Source organism: Pogona vitticeps, chromosome 3 (genome assembly GCF_051106095.1).
Source record: "Pogona vitticeps strain Pit_001003342236 chromosome 3, PviZW2.1, whole genome shotgun sequence".
NCBI classification, from domain to species: Eukaryota; Metazoa; Chordata; class Lepidosauria; order Squamata; family Agamidae; genus Pogona; species Pogona vitticeps.
The window spans coordinates 41476123-41497007 of NC_135785.1; the positions used below are offsets into that span (position 1 = coordinate 41476123).

The 20885-nt window shown below is 42.5% G+C and overlaps 1 protein-coding gene across 1 annotated transcript in view; it reads left to right on the forward strand.

Annotated features, from left to right (window-relative positions):
- Window positions 1-20885, forward strand: part of LOC110083395 (integral membrane protein 2C) — a 26213-nt gene continuing 5328 nt past the window's right edge. The window contains exons 1-5 of the mRNA XM_020801837.3: window positions 1-388; window positions 13853-14014; window positions 15368-15559; window positions 18191-18301; window positions 20591-20741. Of these exons, the coding sequence (XP_020657496.1) occupies window positions 287-388; window positions 13853-14014; window positions 15368-15559; window positions 18191-18301; window positions 20591-20741 (718 nt within the window). The 5' untranslated portion in view covers window positions 1-286. The remainder of the gene's footprint in view (window positions 389-13852; window positions 14015-15367; window positions 15560-18190; window positions 18302-20590; window positions 20742-20885) is intronic.

Sequence of the window (20885 nt, forward strand, 5' to 3'; positions counted from 1 at the left end):
CCGATCAATGCCCGCCCACGCAGCCCGTCTCTCTGCGCGTCGGGGGAAGGACCCAGAAGAGGCGGAGGGGCGCCCCGTCTCCTCCCGGTGGGCGAAGGAGAGGAAGGGAAAGGAAAGGAAAAGAGATCGGGCGCCGCTGCCAAACTCCCTTCCGGCGCTGTCTCCGGGCGAGGGGAGCGTGTGGGGCGGCGCGGGGGGAGGCGTCAGGTTGGCCAAAGCGGCGGCGCAACCGGGAGCCTAGAGGAGGCGCAGAGCGAGCTCGGGAAAGTGGTGTCGCTTCGCAGCCATGGTGAAAATCGGCGTCCAGCAGCCGGCGGCGGGGCTCAAAGCGGAGAAGGCGACGGCAAGTTATGGGGTGAAAGCAGAAATCCTCCTGCCCCGGGACATGGTGAGTAGGGGCCGGAGAGGGAAGCCCGCCACGGTGGGGCGTCGGGGGAGCTGAACCGCACGGCAACCGAGAAGGATGCCGGATGCTAGACAGCAGTTCTCTCTTGAGTGCGAGGAAGATAATGATGCCTCGCCTTGTCAGTTGGTTCAGAGCAATGAGTCTGATGGGAACAGGTGCCATGAAACAACAAACAAAACGGAAGGGGGTGCAGGGTTACGTGCAGGGAAGGCTGATGATTTGCATCGACCGACTCGTGTGCGTCTGAACCCACCTTTCGCCTGCCTTGGAGCGGCATCAGGTTCTTGCGTGTGGGTCTCCTCTTCGTTAAACAGGCAGCGGCTGGATCGGGCCCCACGGGCAGTGGTGGAGCCTAAACGTTTCCAGCCTCGATGGAAGGAAGACATGGATTGATTTTGAAAGGAAGCGAAGACTGTGCTTGTGGTTAAGCCTGGTCCCCTTGGGAATGGGAGGCGAGGGGAGAGGATGGCACGGGGTAGCCCTTTATATTGACGGGTGAGCTTTTTCTTTTCCCTCATAAGTGAAATGTCTTTGCGCGTACCTCGATTCAGCCAGGAGCACCAAGAGGGAGGGCAGCTGCTTTGGCCGTGAGCATCATCACAGCTGGAAACTCTCTCTCTCTCTCTCTCTCTCTCTCTCTCTCTCTGTGTGTGTGTGTGTGTGTGTGTGTGTGTGTGTGTGTGTGTGTGTGTGTGTGTGTGTGTTGTTTTGGATCACAACTCCTAGAATCCCCCAGCCACCCTCAAAGTTCTCTATGTGCCCAGCAAGGGCGACTAGCGCTGGCATTATTTTATGTACTTTACGGAGGAGTTTGAGGAGAACATTGCTGGATCAGGCCATAACCTTGTCTCCACACTTTCAGGCATCTCTCCCACCCTCAACGTTCCCTATGTGTAAACTGACGGTGTTGATGAGCAGAGCAACTGTTGTTCAACACTGAGTTATTTGTTTCTCCTCAGCCCTCAAACATCCCTCTCCAGAGTCAGTGTGGGCTGGTGGTTAAGAGCGTTGAAATGGGATTGGGGAGATCCAGGTTCTGGTCCCCACTGAGCCAGGAAACACGTTGGGTGATCTTGGACCCCTTGCTAACCTACCTTCCAGGATTGTTTTGAGGATACAGTGAGGAAGGCGGGGAGCTTCAGCTCACTAAAAGAAAAGATAAAAATGCAAGTAAGGAACAAATAAAGCTCACCTGAGAACTTGAAAATACGTATTCGTTTTTCTTACTATTTGCTGAGGGATTCTGAGAGTTATAACCCAAAGGGTAACATTTCCAAGTTCTGGCCCAGTTTGGGAGATATTTGAATTTATGGCCTGGTGTTTCTGAACATGTACAGGCAGAAATTTTCCAAGTCACCACGGGTAACATCAGAGAATGTACCGCTGCTGCTGTTGATTCGTTAACCACATATTTTGCATGTAGAAGGATCCTGCATCAATTGCTGGCATCTTTGCTCCCTGCCACTGCCAACAACTGTGGACTAGAATTAATTAAAAGACTGAGGGACCTTCTAATTCTTTCATCATTTGAATGCCTGGCATCTAGATGACAACTTCACACGAATACCTGCTTGGATACATGGACATCCCTCATGGAAGCTTACAATTTTATTTTATTTTTTAGTGGTGGAGAAGCAATCTCTGGGGCTTTATATTTTCCCTCCTTTATGGAACGATTATTACTGTCCATCTGTTCCTGCCATTGCCATTTAAAAATCTGGATAACTTGTTTCTAGCCTTTTATTTGGTGGTATTTCCCCCCCCCCTTTCAGCTATTTACATGCTTTTACTGTTTTTGTGTTCTTTTATAACTAAGCACAGCTGCAAAAAGACATTTTTTTTTAAAGTGGGCTAGAATCTATCCACTGCATGCACTAAGACTTTCATTCAATAAGAAATTACATCCTGTGTTCCTAATCAAGCCCTGCATATCTGGGCAAAAATGGAAGGATCGGGACTGCCAGAATCTCTCATTTTCAAAATGAAGAAGACAGTTTCTAAAACCAGTGGCCATGCTAGCTGGAAGATTCAGGGAATTGCAGTCCAATAACATTACATCACTTCAAAAAAATTCTCCCAAGTTCAGATCATACTATTTTTTATGAATAATGGCATTACTTTACAAGCTAGCATCCTTCAAACTGAATAATGCTTTGAACCTCTCTTTCGACACCCCCCTCCTACATCATCACCATTTGCCTTGCCGTTTACAGGTTTGTTCTGCCAAGTGTTTGCTGAAGAATCCTCCATTCTGACCCTACAATTAGAATGAATGAGTGGCTTTCTTCTTTCAGACTTTAATCAGCAGTTACAAATTCAAAGGACAAGGTTCTGATCATTTCTGTTCCTTACCATGGTGGGGACTCTGCTTGTGCTTCCCGACATATCAGCCTCTTTTGAGGGCTTGTTATTCTGCTTCCATGTGTTTTCTTTATCTCTTCTAAAATCATACGAGCTTGATTTCCTCCTTTGTTGTCTCTATGTGCTGTATTCTATTTTCTCCTTGCTTTCTCGTGTCAGGCGTTTCTGCTTGCCTTTTGCAAACTGGGCTGTGTCCCCCTCTTTCTATACACAGTACAGTTTTTCTTCTGCCCTGCTCCCTTGAATGGCCTGCAGGACACATAATGTTCTCATTCAGTCAGAAGTCAGATTTCTGAGCATTTCCAGAGGCTTTCACTAATTCAAGGAATGCAGGGGAAATTGAAATAATGAGATTTGTAGGATGACGGTTTGGGTGAAAAGGGTTCTGTAGTACACTAAGTTTAAATCTAATTATTTATAGACCAAAAGTACATCTTCATTCTCTAATTCTTAGATTTTGGTGGTGGTAGGGAATCAGGATGATAATTTCCCATAGTTGTGATTTGTCATACATTCAAGACGTGAACAAAAGTGAATAGCCTCTCCCTGTACCCAGGGCTTTGTATACACAAGGCAGTTGCTTTATGCCAAGTTACACCCTTTGGAGATCACTGTCATCTGCTTTGACTGACAGTAACTTTTGAGGGACTTGGTCATTCTTAATACTGCTATTTGATTCTTCTGTTTAGAAAGGTCAAGGACTGAGCCTGAATAGCCTTGTGGAGCAGTAGTTAAAGTGCAGTATTGCAGCCAAAACTCTGCTCACGACCTAGGTTCAGTCCCAGGTAGCCACCTTGAGGTTCATTCAGCCTTGCATCTTTTTGAGGTAAGTAAATTGAATAACCAGCTTACTGGGTGGCGGGAGTGGCAATGTGTAGCCTGCATAATTAAATTGTAAACTGCCCAGAGAGTGCTGTAAGCACTATGGGACAGTATATAAGCAGCACGCTTTGCCTTTGCTTTGCTTCTGCATACAACACATGCTCTGCCAGAATTTTGAAAGTTCCGTTTTTGAACATCGACTCTCAGAACTCCTTTGCTAGTCCGGCTAAGACATTCTGGACTGTAGTCCAAAACAGTACCTTTCCTACATTCTTCACTCTACCACTGAGCTGCAGTTCCTCTTCAGTTTGTATAAAGAGCTGCCTGGCCGTTCTTCCTGGCAACAAGAGAACTGAAACACTACACCTTGAGCATGCTAGGCAGGTCCCAGAGGCAGCCCCACAGCAGCCTCATAGTTGCTGTATCTCTCTGTCACCAAGCAGAATAAATTAATGCTAAACAATAACAACTGTTGACTGTATTTAATAAAATAGGATTTGCATATAACACAGTGCTTATAGAATTTAGCTTTTCCAGAATCAGAATTTTGGTTATCATCAATAAGAAAAGCTTCATGGTACGATCTTCAAAATTACATAAACTAAACTGACTTTCCAAGTAATAGCTCTCTTGCATAACTAGTGCACATTAGTAGCAATGGACATGCCATCTCCTGGCTAACATGAAAGATTCCTTCTCCCTCTAGTTTAGAGACAATCTATTCAGAGAAGCAACTCAAGTAGTTGCTGAGCGCTAGTGAAGCACCATGCAATCTGATGGGTGTTGCTAATGATTCCTTGCACAGATGATGCTGGGAAGGGTTCTGGGAGTTTTGGTTCAAGAACATCTGGGGACCTAAGTTTGGAACCCGAAGGTCTCTGGGCGGCTTACAGCATTTGCTTCTTAATGAGTCCTTGTTCAGACTGCTCACTGTGTTCCTGTCAGATGTTTGGCACGTGACCAGGAACACAAGTACTCAGCTGAAAACAACAGAATGAAATTCAACAAGGATAAGTGCAAAGTTATACACCAAGGGAAAAGAAAATGAATGCACAGTTACAAGATGGATCAGTAAGACTACATGCAAGAAGGACTTTGGAATTATTGTAGATCACCAGTTGAATATGAACCAATAGTGTGACGCGGCTGCAAAAAATGCAAATGCTGTTTTAGGCAGCATTAACAGAAATATACTCTCCAAATCCTATAAAGTATTAATTCTCCTCTATTTGGCATTAGTTAGGCCTCATCTTGAGTACTGTGTCCAGTTCTGGACACCACAATTTAAGAAATATGCCTACAAGTTCAGAGGAGGGCAACAAGGATGCTAATGGGGCGGGAAAGCTCTATGAGTAAAGACTGAAAGAACTGGGCATGTTCAGCCTTAAGAAAAGAAGACTGAGTGGAAATATGATAGCACTTCTCAAATACTTGAAAGATTGTCATCCACAGGAGGAGCAGGATCTGTTCTCAATCATCCAAGAGTACAGGACATGTGATAATGGGCTCAAGTTATAGAAAGCCAAATTTCAGCTGAATATTAGGAAAACCTTAGTGTTAGAGTAATATGGCAATCAAACTAATTACTTTGGGAGGTGCTGAGCACTCCAGCACTGGAGGCATTCAAGAGAAAATTAGACAACTATCTGTCAGATATACCTTGATTTGGATTATTGCATTGAGCAGGAAAGGCCCTTTCCAACTCCATTATCCTGTGGTTTTGTGATGTCTAACATTGGAATTTGAGGCCTCCATTCTTTGGTGGTTCCAGCCTTTCCTTGAGGGCAGATCCCTGACAGTACAGCTTCGGGTGGGATTGTCTACTGCTTGGGATTTCCATTACGACGTTCTGGAGGGACTGGCCATCTCCCCAGTGCTTTTTAATATTTATATATCTATATGAAGCCACAAGGAGAAGTCATATGGAGATTTGGAGTTCATTGTCATCAATATGCTGATGACACACAAGTCTATCTCCCCTTCTCTTCATCTGCAGGTGATGCTGTGTTTCACCTTGAGGTAATGAGGATATCTACTGTATACATCACCTCTGATGTTATTTATTTAGTTCTTTCATTCTTACTGCTTGCCCATACTAATCAGCACACTAAACATCATGCCAGTTCTGTTGTGTTAAAGTTGGGCATTTATGAGACAAGCAGTTATGTGGTACAGTTTTGCATGCACTGCTATGTGCCATCTCCTCTTAAGACAGAGTGGTGTTTGAGTTTTATTTCTAAAGCTTGTGGCTGGCAAATATTTAAAACTGCTCTCTCTCTCTCTCTCTCTCTCTCTCTCTCTCTCTCTCTCTCTTTATCTATCTATCTATCTATCTATCTATCTATCTATCTATCTATCTATCTATCTATCTATCTATCTATCTATCTATCTATCTATCTATCTATCTATCTATCTATCTATCTATCTATCTATCTATCTATCTATCTATCTATCTATCTATCTATCTATCTATCTATCTATCTATCTGTCTATCTATCTATCTATCTAATTCCCTGTGTATATTCATTATAAACCCAAGCTATATGGCTTTGCAGAAGTATCCTGGTTGCTGTGAAAACTGTTCTTGTTAATGTCACTTCCATTCCATATCAAAATTCTCCACAGTCTGCAGGCATCAAAATATCCATGTCCTACTTTGGACTGATATTAAGAAGCAATATACACAGAAACATTTTGTTTGTTCACAGGGTCCTGACATTCTGGAATCACAGTGGAAGCAGAGGCAAGTAAAAAGCTGCCATATGTTATTAGTTCGTCTTGCCTGGCTATCTCACCAGGGTACCTGGTAGGATTCTTCTTAAGTCCCTGTTGTTCTTTGTGGGTTTCCTGTCCAAGAACAAACCAGGTCTGACCCTGCTTTGCTTTTGAAATCAGAGAAGATTAGGTGTGGTTGAAGGTGGCACCTCCAGAGTCTAGCTCAAAGCCTGTCTTCCAGGAGCCAGTGGAAAGTTTTTTGTGTACAGGAGAGGACGAGGTGAGATATTCAAGGTAGTTTGCATATGCAAGGGAATTAAATGGTAGAATCGTCGTCGTTTAATCATTTAGTCGTGTCCGACTCTTCATAACCCCATGGACCTGAGCACGCCAGGCCCTCCTATCTTCCACTGCCTCCCAGAGTTGGGCCAAATTCATTCTGGTAGCTTCAATGACATTGTCCAGCCATCTCATCCTCTGTCGTCCCCTTCTCCTCTTCCCTTCACACTTTCCTGACATCAGGGTCTTTTCCAAGGTGTCTTCTCTTCTCATGAGATGGCCAAAGTATTGGAGCCTCAGCTTCAGGATCTGTCCTTCCAGTGAGCACTCAGGGTTGATTTCCTTTAGAATTGATAGGTTAGTTCTCCTTGCAGTCCAGGGGACTCTCAAGAGCCTCCTCCAACACCACAATTCAAAAGCATCAATTCTTCGGCGGTCAGCTTTATCGTCCAGCTCTCACTTCCATACATCACTACAGGAAAAACATAGCTTTGACTATGCAGACTTTCGTTGGCAAGGTGATGTCTCTGCTTTTTAGGATGCTGTCAAGGTTTGTCAACGCTTTCCTCCCAAGAAGCAAGTGTCTTTTAATTTCGTGGCTGCTGTCTCCATCTGCAGTGATCATGGAGCCCAAGAAAGTAAAATCCGTCACTGCCTCCATATCTTCCCCTTCTATTTGCCAGGAGGTGATGGGACCAGTAGCCATGATCTTAGTTTTTTTTATGTTGAGCTTCAGACCGTTTTTTGCACTCTTTCACCCTCATTACAAGGTTCCTTAATTCCTTCTCACTTTCTGCCATCAGAGTGGTATCATCTGCTTATCGGAGGTTGTTGATATTTCTTCCAGCAGTCTTGATTCCGGCTTGGGATTCCTACAGTCTAGCCTTTCGCATGATGTATTCTGCATATAAGTTAAATAAGCAGGGTGACAATATACAGCCTTGTCGTACTCCTTTCCCAATTTTGAACCAATCAGTTGTTCCATATCCAGTTCTAACTGTTGCTTCCTGTCCCACATATAGGTTTCTCAGGAGATGGATAAGGTGGTCAGGCACTCCCATTTCTTTAAGGACTTGCCATAGTTTGTTGTGGTCCACACGGTCAAAGGCTTTTGCATAGTCAATAAAGCAGAAGTAGATGTTTTTCTGGAACTCTCTGGCTTTCTCTATAATCCAGCGCATATTAGCAACCTTCCACTGGGTTTCTCAGTTTCAGCACCAAAATGGACAGTTTTAAAATTGACAACCCAACGTTTAACTGTTGCATATGAAGGGCCACTGTCACCCATAGTTTGTGACATTTCATCATGGATATGCTTTGCACTTTCCCTTGGAGAAACAGGAACTTGATTATTGAATGAATGAATGAATGAATGAATGAATGAATGAATGAATGAATGAATGAATGAATGAATGAATGAATGAATGAATGAATGAATAAATAAATAAATAAATAAATAAATAAATAAATAAATAAATAAATAAATAAATAAATAAATAAATGGTCCTATGCATTTCCACACTGAATTTTTCTGGAGGTGCTGTCATGTTCACTTTACCTGAACATGAAAGATGTTAAAATCACAGCTAGTTGATTTTTGCACCATTGAATGCAGACAAATTGGCCAATACACCCTGCAATTTATAGCTTCCTAGCTCAATTTTTTCTGGGAAAGGCTCAATACTTATCAGCACCCCCTCGTATCCTTTTCTCTATTCCTAAACCTTTCTGTAGCCATAAATAAAGAGCTGCTATATGCTCAGGGCATTAGTTCAACTGGCCTAGTATTGTCCCTTGTGACTGGCAACAGGTTTCCAGGGTAGCTGGTAGAATTCTTCACAGCACCGCCCTAGCTTTCTTTTCTCTGTGCAGGGGACTCTGAACATTGCATACTAATGTTCTCAATCCAGAATCTTCCAAATCCTTCAAATGCCTACATGTAAGCATAATTTGGTTAGCTAGTTTTCATTTTGCAGTTCTGACTCATTAAATGTGTCTTTTAGGAATTGCTAATTGTAGAAGAAAAAAACAAATGGGGGAGGACAGCGAGTCATAAAAGTAATGTTCTATTTCTCTGTGTAATTGAATGCCATTTAATGAGAAAAGTAGACTAAAATGTGATAAGATGTGGAGGCCTGAACATCATTTACTGCTTATTTAGATGTGCGGTAGCAGCAGGAATCCCAGTATGCAGTGCTGGCTGAGAGTCCCCTGCAAGGAGAAAAGAAGTGTGGTGCCATGCACTGGACATCACAGAAGGTTGTTTCCTAAATGAGATAGACTTGAAATATCTTCAGAAAATGCAAATTAGACTTGAAATTCCTTCAGAATATGTAAAGTCGCAAGTTTGCTCTCAACCCACCTCAGATACTTCACCTCCAGGCCCACAAGTGCATTCTGTTCTGTTTTGACGAATCTGTAGAGTGTCAATGGTAAACTGGTTGGCTGCCAGCCAAATCACACAGCTTGCCTTGCTAATAATCTTCTTCTTCCTTGCCTCCTAGCAGAATATATACTTTAGCTTTGGCTAGATGCTTTTATGTTACATGTAGGGCCACTGGAAATGAAACCGCTTAATTTCTTCCTCCTGTATATATCCTTATCTTGGCCTGTTTGTGTGTTCTTGTTCGGCTGTTAGTTATGTGTGGCATTGCTATATTACTCTGCTGTATTAGCATGACCATTGTGTAGGCTGATCTCATGGGCACTGGGAGTGTGATATAATGCCACACACCAGATGCTAGTTGTTTGTTCTTTTCCCTAGCAATGTGCCGAAGACGCTGTAAAAATGCAGTTTAAAAAGTTAAACAACAAACAGGACTTGAAACCATTGTCTGTTTCTTTTTAATTAACCAGGGTTTGCCCAGTCTGAATATAAAAGTATGGATTATTTATGGAAATCATGTTTTTTTTTAAAAAATGTAGGCTTTCTGTCTTATTTTGTTTCATATAAAAAAAGGAGGTTCAAGAGGAACATGTAACACATGTTCATTTAAGATCACGTATCCATGTGTTGTGTGATGCCTGAATGCTGTCACCAGATGTTCCCATTCCAGCACCTACAGTGTTATATTCTAAATGCTGGAAATAATAATATGATACAACTAATCAGCAAGTAACAATTTTCAAGATTACACAGTCAAAAGCAACAATTTATATCTGTATCAGTGGAGGAGAACAAATCCTGAATATGTTTATCGAAATCATATATACAGTGTGACACCTGTATCCATGGTTTCAATTATTTGCAGTTTACCTTAGCCCTATATATAGCACAAATGGGATGGGCCTTGTGGCCTTGGTCATGTCTCTTGTGGCCTTTGTAAAGACTCCATATATGTTGAATATAGCAGGGGTCGCCAACTTCCGGTCAGCGACCCGGCAGTGGCATATGCGGCCTAGGCAGGATCAGGCTGTGGACACAGATTTCCTGCCCCCTGCAAGCGCCACCACACACATGCGAGCGAGGACCCCTGCGAGTGCTGCTGAGCACATGTGTATGAGCACACTCCACCCCCTGTGGATGCGCCACACCCCTGTGAGTGTGCCACCCCCCCCATGTGAGTGTGCCATGCCCTCCAACCAGTCCACGGTTGGGAAAAGATTGGGGACCACTGGTAGATCATGGAATGGTACTTTGCGACAGTTTCCTGATTTTTATAACAAGGCATTACGGGTTATTAAATAAAAGTCAAATTAATATTTGTATGATTACTGTTACATATTCCAATTTAAAATTGAACCTGTATTTAAAAGTTTGTTTAAGGTTTAGGGGAATTGACAGGACCATTAAATGCATGCAAATCAAATCAGTCACAAGTAACTGTGTCTAGGAAATACCTTGTAGAAAGATCACATCACATCTCATGATAAGGAGATGATGTGCAAAACGTCATGAAACATACTTCTACTTCCTTGGGTCCTTTCTAAATATAAAAAACTCAAAACTAATGTTGCTCTACTTCAGGAAACTAATAATTTGGTGGAAATTATGTATATACTTATGGGCAAGAGGACTTTATGCAAATACAATTTCTAAGAATTATTTTACATAAATTCTTACACGTAAGTTTGCTTCACTTCCAGTGATGCTACAGCATCATACAGCAGCACTTCATTTCAATTGTTAACATTTTGGATGTGCTGATTGCTGTAGTGAACCTTTATGGGATGAATTTGGATCCCCTCATTTCACGATTTTTTAAGCCACTTGGCTACCATGATTAAAATGTGTTAATTGGTAAACATTTAATTTTAAATTTTGTTCTATCCAAGTTTGAACAGGAGCACGCCCACTTGTAATTTCCACTGTTAAGTTTGTTCAACGATAAAGCCTTGTGTGTTTGAATGGTCAGTCTCCTTAACATAGGGATGGCGGTCCCTGCAAAAGGGAGGCAAACGCCTGATCAGACTGAATGGGGGACTTTAAAGCTGCTTGATAAGTACCTCTATCTGTTTGGCCACAAAAAAAAAATCTATTAAGTTCTTTAGTGCCATCTTCCTGTGAATGAATGTTGGAAGCATATAATATATTGCATCTACGTGCTTTGATTCATCAGTGTGCCAGTCTTAACATTTGTACTGCCTTGACATATGTTTAGAGAGAGAGAAATTGCTGTGGAGTGTATTAAAGGAAGGAAGTAACTGTTACAGGAAGTAACAGTTGCTAGTAATCATGCTCTAAGCTTTTGGATGTCATACTAAATTGTGGTTTACTGCTATGCGAATGAACCTTGGGCTGATCCAGTCCCTTCTCCCCCCTTCTACTCCATTATAGATGAAAAAAATATCATTTGTTTGCATTTTCAGATAAGTGTAGCTAATCATTATTTCCAAACCACATCAAATTGTCACTAGGTTTAACTACAACTTGTCTGAAAAATCAGTTTCGAACCCATGGTTTGCAACCCTTGCATTTTCAGATAACCCTTAGTTAAAACTAAGTTCAACATCAACATTCAATCTATGTGGAAGTTGAGTCATGGCAACTGGACTTTCTTGTTAGGTTGAAACATTTCGCTACTCATCCAAGTAGCTTCTTCAGTTTGAGGAGAGCTGATATAACCTCCACCGTTGGTTTCACTTCCCCCTGGTCTGAACAGGCTGATTAGATGGACAAAGGACTGGGGGTGAGGGATAATCCCACTTCTGCAATCCTTCTCCTCCCCTTGTCATGGGTTGTTAACAGTTGTTAACAGTGGTCTTTCTAGTATGTGTGCGGTTCTAATCTTTCTGGGGACGGATGAAAGGGCAGCAAGGGCAGCATGATAAATAGGAGGCAGATTGTATTTAAGGCCTCCACCCCTGTGGAGTGAGGAATTTTCTATATGCACATGTATGGCTCCCTGACCCCTCTCTCAAACCATCTATATTCCAGGTCTAAAATGAGTACATCTTGGTTACCAAATGAGTGTCCTCTGTCTTTCAAATGAAGGAACACTGGTGATTGTGGTCCTGAGCCGTTGCCCCTCCTGTGCTGGGCCATTCTCCTGTTTAGTGGCTGTTTGGTTTCTCCAACGTAGAGCTCCGAAGACTCCTCTTTGCATTGGTCCACATATATTATACTGCTCCTGTTGTGTTTTGATGTCTAGTCTTTTGGGTGGATGAGTCTCTGCCTTGTGGGTTTGAAGTGTACGTGGTATGTGGTGATTACCAAAAGTCCTTTTGAACTTTTCAGACACACCTCCCCTGGATGACTGAGAATCTTCACAGATCTATGGTTATACTTCTAGTACTGCTGCCACATCAAGGAGGAGAGGGGAAATAGTAGGATTGTGCATATTTGATTGTGTATCCTAATCAAATCCCAAATTTCCTTTCAGGTTATGATCAATTAGTTATACGATGCTTTAGATTGTTCAAAGCATTATTTCAATAGGTATAGTATTTAAAATAGCACTGGAAGATGAGTCAGTGTTATTGCATACATATTGCTGAGGGGCTGCTGAGGCCACATTCCCCCACCCATCCAGCAGAGGGGAGAACAACATGCACCTGGCAAAATGGGTTGAGTGGGGAGATGTGTAGAGAGTAGAGAAAAGTGCATCCGTGTCCATCCATTGTTTCCCAAGAAACTCAGGTGGCACTTTGGAAAAAAAGGTGTGGGTGACAACAAATCACATCCCTCACCCCACCCGCTCTGGCAGCCAGCACTGTCTGAAGGTACAGATAATACAGAAGTCATTCAGCTTTTTGTAGCTAAGTGTTGTTGTACAAGGGCAATGAAACGTTGGCAGATGTCCAATATTGCCTGAGCCAGCAATCCTATCTATCAGTGAGGAATGTTAGGTGAAAGCTTATCGGTAATAGCAGAATAAAAGTTATGTAGTCTGGCTGTCCATCAGTCCATTGAAGTGTCTTTGTGGCTTTCATTTTCCAAGGGCAGAACAGTGTTTGCCTCTGCAAAAGTCATATTTCCTGAAGAAAGGAACAGTGCCATCTCTAGGCCTGGAAGACCTGAACATACACACACACACTATGAAAACCTATTGTTAAGAGGGCTAGAAATAATAGAGTGGTAGAGAGCTCCACCTAGTGGGACAAAAGTGCCATGCATTGGTTCATTGCAAATCCATTTAGATGTCCTTGAACACAATGTCTTTTTTTTCACCATCTCAAGAAGACGCAGACAGCAAGTTAATACACCATGCGACTTAACTCACGGCAAAAAAATTCCTATGCATATTGTGGGGTTAATCAGTAATGTAGGTAAGTCCTAAGATATGACTTTCCTAAGGCCAACTACTGAGTTGATAGCATAAGCAGGAATTGAGTTTGGGGCCTTCTTTATTCAGAACTCATCCCCTCACTATTGACTGATTCTCAAATAATGTAAAACAGAGGTAGGTAAAGCATGGCTCTCTAAATGGTATTGGACTGCACATCCCAGCATTCCATACCATTAGCTACATCATCTAAAGATAATGGGAATTGCAGTTCAACATCTGGTCCACAGTTTGCCCACTTTCGATAAACAAGACACTAACCACACTCCACTAATTACACATATTCTTTTCCCTTTCTTTGATTAGCATTGAGCGCTTGCAGAAAAAGGTACATACACAGAAACCTGAAGTCAAGTCATAACTGCAAGGATCTGATTTTCAACATGGAAAGTAGACTGCCTAAAGGTTTTACTGAGTGTGGCTGGTGTAACTCCTGCTCATTTGGAAAGTCCATATTCCCCCTAACACTGAGCAATTCTGATCTGCATTTAAGGGGCTGTTGCATTCTCCGTCTGACTGGTAATCCTGTCTCTGCTTTAAACAGGAGGAGCAGCCCTTGCCTTTGCTGGTGGAGAGCCGGAGACCTCTTGGACGCATCCTGTACTTGTCTATAAGCTTGACGTTGATGCTCCTTGGCCTGGTTTTGACAACAGCGTACATCTACAGATACTTCTCCATTACTGGTTCCATTACTGACTTAAATGTGGTATGTACGATGCATAAAAGAGAGATATAACTGTAATTTTATTGGTTTTTTGTTAGCTTTTTCACTGTCCTCTATCCTTGTCCTGTTTGTTTACTGTAATATTGTAAGATAGCTGTTTGTTATATCTAAGTTAGGATCTTTCCTTTACAGGTAAAGCTCTCTGCTCTTCACTTTTGTCTGAATTATTATTTGTCTCATTTTCCCATCTGTCTTGCTTTGTCTGCTTTTCAGTTGTGTTGTCTTGCAACTGTCTGGTTACAAAACATAAGCAGGCTAATTTGCTAAATGTGATTGAGGCCAGCTGCCAATAGGATAAACAGCCCAGTTTTTCCTCTGCTTCTAATAATGTGATAACTATGTTGTCTAGCTTGGCCTTTCGTTCAGCATTCTTTCTCCCATAGTGGTCAGCAGGGTGTTTCTTCAAGGTCACCATCCTAAGGTGAGAAGCTATAACTCAGTTGTAAAGCATGTAGGTATTTTGAACAGGCCCTGAGTTCAAATACCATCACTCCTAGCTAGAAACATCAGATAGCAGAAGATGAGAAAAATGATGACGACGATGGCGACGACTATTATTATTATTATTATTATTATTATTATTATTATTATTATTATTATTATTATTATTATTATTATTATTATTATTATTATTATTATTATTATTATTATTATTATTATTATTATGGTATTATAACTTTTAGAGTCCCCAACTATTCTTTATGGTTGGTGGGGCTGATGGGAATTGTGGGCACAATATTTTAAGGGCCAAAGATTTACCAGCCCCTTTTAGAATAAAATCTGCTTAAAGAGGCTTCTGCTTTAGAGAGGGAAGGGTGCTCTTTTTTTGGGTACTCACAACTTCTTTGCCAGCTGCTTTTTCCTAACTTTAGGGTCACAGGAGTATGTTAGCTAAAGAGGTTATGGGAGGGGGCAACTGGGGATGAGCAGTAAAAACATCTTGTTACCAAAATATTGAGCACTTCCTGCTGCTCTTGGCACATGTTTGCAGGTATTCCAGACAGAAGGTGTCCAAGCACACTGACTAGCAAGAACTTTGAGATTGTGTTGTTAACACAGCAAGCAAAGATCAACTTGAATGCACATATTATTTAATCACAAATAGGATGGATGGATGGATGGATGGATGGATGGATGGATGGATGGATGGATGGATGGATGGATGGATGGATGGATGGATGGGTGGGTGGGTGGATGTGTGGATGCGTGGATGGTTGTTTTGTTTTTTTTGCATTTCTATCATGCTTGAGAGTTTTCCCTCTGATTATTGTAAACAGAATGGGCAGATTGCTGGGATAGGAATTTATGTATCCCTTTTGGTTTAACTGTTCACAGACTGGCTTTGAAGATGACGAGGAGCTCATAGAGGAATGTCTCGTGGCCTATGCTGACAGCAGTTCCAGCTTGCAGCTGAAATTGCATGAAGAAGTCAGGGTTAATCTTGAAGAGCGTTATGAGTGGATCAGTGTCCCACCACCTCCGTTAGGTGAAAGTGATCCTGCAGATATTATCCATGATTTTCAGCAGGTAAGGAATGAGAAATGGTTGCAATTACTGTGGCAGCTGAAGAAGAAAGGGTGAACCATGAAGGTTTCAGTAGCTGTGGGTAAAGTGGGGTGCAAAACCAGTTTTTGATGCAAAATGCTGTTAATGATAGATATAATTCAAGATTTAATAGACTTTACCGACATTGTGAAATTTAATATTAGTAGTAGTGGACTCCATAATAGTTCTGCACCAATATAGCAATATAAAACCTTTAAAATATAGGATCTGAGATAAAAATCAATAACACGCTATTGCAGCTCAGTACTTGGCAAAGGAGTGAACTAAGAACTTAAGCCCAATGCCTACATTTGAGAAAAATGGCCAGGTGTTGGCTTGACATCTTTAGTACAAGAGGAATAAAACATGAGGAGCATTTTCTAAGAAGTGACTCCCTTGCTTTCATTCCCAAGTAGTACAGTCAAAGAAAATCACACAATGCCAATCAGAGGTTAGCACTTGCTTTTCCAGTCTTCAGTTTTACCAAACCATATTCAGGGATGCAGAGAATGGCCTTCACACAGCTAGAGGTCTGATTATCTCAAAACCTGATGGAGGAGCAACTTTTTCCACTCAAGAAGAAAGGTGGGATAATGAATGAATGAAGAAATGAAAGTTCTGGAGCAAAATTGTGTTTGCCTTGCTCTGGAGGACTGCAAAATGTTCTCCTGCTATTAGGTGTGGTGGCGAGGGTGGGGAGAGAGAGAGAATTGTTACTTTAGAACAGTTGAGAGAAATTTTGTAGAATCTGGGACTATTTTCACCCTTCTCTGGAATTTGAAAAGCCATGCTTCTCAACACCCAGAAGTTGAACAGAAGTGACCACACTTGGTATATGGTGATCAGAGGCTCACTTCTGATTTTAAAAAAGAAAGATGTTTTGGGACTAAAACTGGAGAATCACTCCTCCTCAAATAGTATTTAAATAGGTCTGGAGATTTTGGGGGAAAGTAGACATTTTTGCTCTACAATTTTCTGTCTAGTATGTGACATTTTGGGAGTGGTAATCTGGGGCCTAACCTGAGATGTCATTACATATGGTCACACTTTGCCCAACTCATGTCTTGTAGCATCCCTCTCCAGCGTAGGTCCTTTTAGATGTGTTGGACCATAACTCCCACCTATCCTAGCTGGCTTGGCCATTAGCCAGCAACTGTGATGGAGTTGTGTTGCAAAGCATACAACTGTGAGGGTTCGATTTTTGACTCCCTATTTGGTTCAAAGAAATCAGTCGATTTTGCTGCTTCAAAACAGTTGAAAGATTTATTGGTGTATTTAACAATAAACAAGTGTCTGGAACATGATTATGAGTCTTTTCGCCTTCTGTCAACGGGTCCGGAAGGGGTTTCCAATCTTCAAACAGGAATGGGTTTCCAAAACTGTAGTTCCATGGTCCCGGTAAATCACGGTGTGCCCTGGCAGGCCTTCTAGCAAGGATACAGTCTTCTCATCCAGGTCATCATCCCACAGGATCCATCCATCGGGGGCTCAGCTCTCCCAGGATCCTCCCTGTAACTCCTTCTCTTCATCTCCCTTACCCTCCATTCCAATCTTTCTCTCCTTTCTCACTCTACTCGTTCTTTCTCCTCTCTCAGTCTCCTCCTCCATTTTTTCACCTCAGCCTCTCCCCAGTAAGAGGGTCTAGGTGGAATCTCCACTCTCCTATAAACTGCTTCCTCCTTTAGAACTCTTAATCTCTCCCATAATCCAGTCCAGGGATCCTGCATCCACAACCATTCTCAACTGGTTGGTAACTGCTCCTCCTCCTCCTCTATCTCCCCTGTTCCAGCTTCAAACTCCACCCTCTTTTTCCTCTCTCTCTTCCCACCTTTTCTCCCTGAACCTCCCCCATCATTACTTTCTGCATGTCTTCCATCAATTCCTCTATCTACCGTATGTCTCCTGCAGAGGTTTCCCTATAGGCTCTCGTGCGGGTTTGGGGTCCACTTCCTTAGCTTTGCTGTTGAGAAGGGATGGTTCTCCAGCTAGTGGGGTATCCCTCTCGCCCTCTGTCTTACATCCTGGTTGCAGACAACTATCTTAGGCTCTGTTGATTGCATGAGAGCAAGTTGTGCTTGCATCTATTTGGTGATTATGTCACCTTCCAATGGCTGTTAAGCTATTCTTTATGACCACTGTTAGAATCATCACCATGCTCGCAATGTTCGCCTTTTCATTCTGCTTAAGTTTCCACCCTCCTCTCTAGGTATGTGTATAAATGTCTGCTTGCTACATAGGATGATGATGCGGGCTGCAGATAAAACATGTTCGTCTTGGAGGTGTCACAAGGCATTTTCTTGCCTTTGCTGCAACAGAATAAAATAGGCACTGCACTAGAAATTTCTATATTAGTCACGAAAGAAAGAGAGAAGGAAAACATCTAGCCTGGTGTGCAGCCACCCACTTCTGGTGTGCTGTCACTAACGTCCGGATGGAATACAGCTCTCAATATATTAAAAAGTTTCAAATGCATCAAATGTGAATAACTATTTACATGAATGAATCAGATGCTGAGAGCCACTGACTCAACTTAGGGCTAAAGGATCCAGCCCCAGATCTAACTACTAAGTTAATGGCTGTGTTTTGATCCCATTCTTCTGGGTTTCTTTTCAGAGACTGACTGCCTATTATGATCTGCTCCTGGATAAGTGCTTTGTCATTGAGTTGAACACCACCATTGTTATGCCACCTCAAGATCTCTGGGAGCTGTTGGTTAATGTAAAGGTACACAAATAATGCTTTTTATTCCTGTTTGTTTGTTTGTTTGTTTAAATTACGTTCTTATGATTTGCCTTTTGTGGCCCCAAAACAGCCTTCTCTGGAACAGAAACAGCAATGACTCTGTCTGCCAAAAGAAATATCTTTGTCTATGTTTACAAGGTGATTTCATGCCATTTTTCAGAGAAGGTATATACATCTATTCATGGAGAAAACTAACCCTTTGTACTTTGACAAAAGAACATCTTCAATCTGATAAGTTAGTGTTCCAAGAGTAGCTGACATTTGGGTTTTCCTCCTTGTTAATGGTATTGGCATCTACAAATACTATCAGCAATAAAACGTTTTATTATATCCTCAAGAGCCAGTTATGTGTAATGCAGACCTGGGCAAAGTGCCGCCCGAGGGCCACATATGGCCTGCAAGCCACTCCTGTCAGGCCCACAGACAGTTTTGAACATCAAAACCATTTTTCATGTGGCCCCCCTATATAAATTAATTGCCTACCCCTGGTGTAATGGATAGAGAACTGGACTAGGACTCAGGAGACCTGGATTCAGATCTCCCCTTGGCCAAGGAAACACATTGGGAGATGGCAATGATAAAATTGCTCCTGGAATATTGCACTTACAGTACCTTGAAAACCCTATTGAAGCCATCATAAGTTGGATGTGACTTGATGGCACATAACACACCCATTATATCCTCGGCTTCTAATAGTGGTGCTCCTGTTTAGGATTCCTACCAATCCTAACCTCATCCAGGATTGCCTATTCTAGTCCACTCTTCATTTCTCAGTTTTCTCCTGTTGCCAGTTTCCTATTCGATGTTTGCAATTCCGTGCAAACAATGCTTGGTTTTCACTTGGCTATTGGAAGAGGGTAAGAGTCCTCATTAACAGTTTTAAAAATTGTATTGGGAAATCTTCTTATGCCTTCATTTCTTAGTAGCTTGATTTTGACTCCATTACTTTTGTTCCTCATATCTCAGTCTGCCATCAGCCACATCTTCAAATGCCAGAAACATGATCCCTCCACCTTGCCTTTGTTACATAATGAGGACTGCCAATAATTGTATAGTCTAATGTTTGCAAAACTGTCTGAGATTCTATAGAGCAGCTGCTAGCCACAGTAGACAATACTAGTCTAGATCAGCCATTTCCAACTGGGGGTGGGGCATATGACCCCCTGGGGGTCTCTGGCACATTTGAAAGGGGAGACAGACTGGAAACAATTCTTCACTGAGCACTTTAGAAAGTTTGTTATGAGGCTTATATAGTCTTGATTCAGTCTATATTTCTTTCACATTGTGTTTATGCCATGGCAAAAAAAGAAGTTGAGATTGGTGGTCTAGATCAGCGGTCCCCAACCTTTTTAACTCCGTGGACCAGTTGAGGAAGGCGGGGCTCATGTGCATGTGCGAAGGAGTGGGTGCTCTCTCATGTGGGTGCGTGCTTGTGCGCATGTGCGAAGAAGCGGGAGGGTGCTCATGCGGGCACTCAGGCACGTGCGCAAATGGCACTCAGTGTTCGGAGGCAGTCGTGTGCATGCGCTAAGGGGTGGGGGAATGCTTACGTGGGCGCAGGCTTGCGCAGATGCAAAGAGACTGTGGGGGTGGGGGTGGGGAATGCGGGTGGGGGTGGGGGAAAAGGTCTGTCTTCACAGCCCGGTCCAGCTCAGGCCATGGACCGGCACCAGGCTGTGGACTGGGGGTTGGGGATCTCTGGTCTAGATGGATGTGCCTCATTATAAGACAATTTCCACAGATCCTGAAAGGTCTTTCTCCAAGATGAACACATCACATGAGGAGATGGATAACTCATCTACCCTGCTTCCAGACTATATGTGGCTTTAAAAGTCAGTAACAATACATTGAAATGGAGTAGGAGCCAATAAAGCTGGCCAAAGCTCTGGCAGGCTATGCTCACAAGTACCCATGTTTTCCCCTCATCCACAATCTGGCTGGCTCGATTCTAGCTTTCGAGACAAAAGTGGGAACATAAAGTTCTGTATAAAGAAGCCAAAAATGAAACAAAACCCAAAACTTTACTATGGTTAGGTCAGGTCCTTCAGCCTTCCACTTTAAGATTCAGCTGAGAAAATCTGTAATCATACAAACTGTGCTAGTATACACAACTTGTATACCACCTTGGTTGTTTTTTATAGAAAGACAGTATATGTGCTTAAAAGCAAGTAGATGAATTTATTCTAAAGAGTGAAAGTAATGCTCACTGGTCCCTGTGGAATCAAAGCCCCATGGAATTATTTCAGTGAGTTGTAAATTCTGTGATTTCAGAAAGAGGTATACCTGCCACAGACCTACCTAATCGAGGAGGAGACAGTAGTGATGGAGCAAGTCACTGACATGAATCAGCTCGGTTCCGTCATATATCACCTGTGCCAAGGCAAAGAGACCTACGCGCTGAAGCACAGATCTGCAAGGAGGCGTAAGAGGATCCTCAACATTCTTGTCTTTGCTATTTTTTGTGCTGTACTCTTCATATCTGTTGAGAATTTAGAGCAGGTCTTAGCCCTATTACATTGTTAAGGAAGCACGTGGAGTCCACACTGAGTGGAACACATGAACTCTA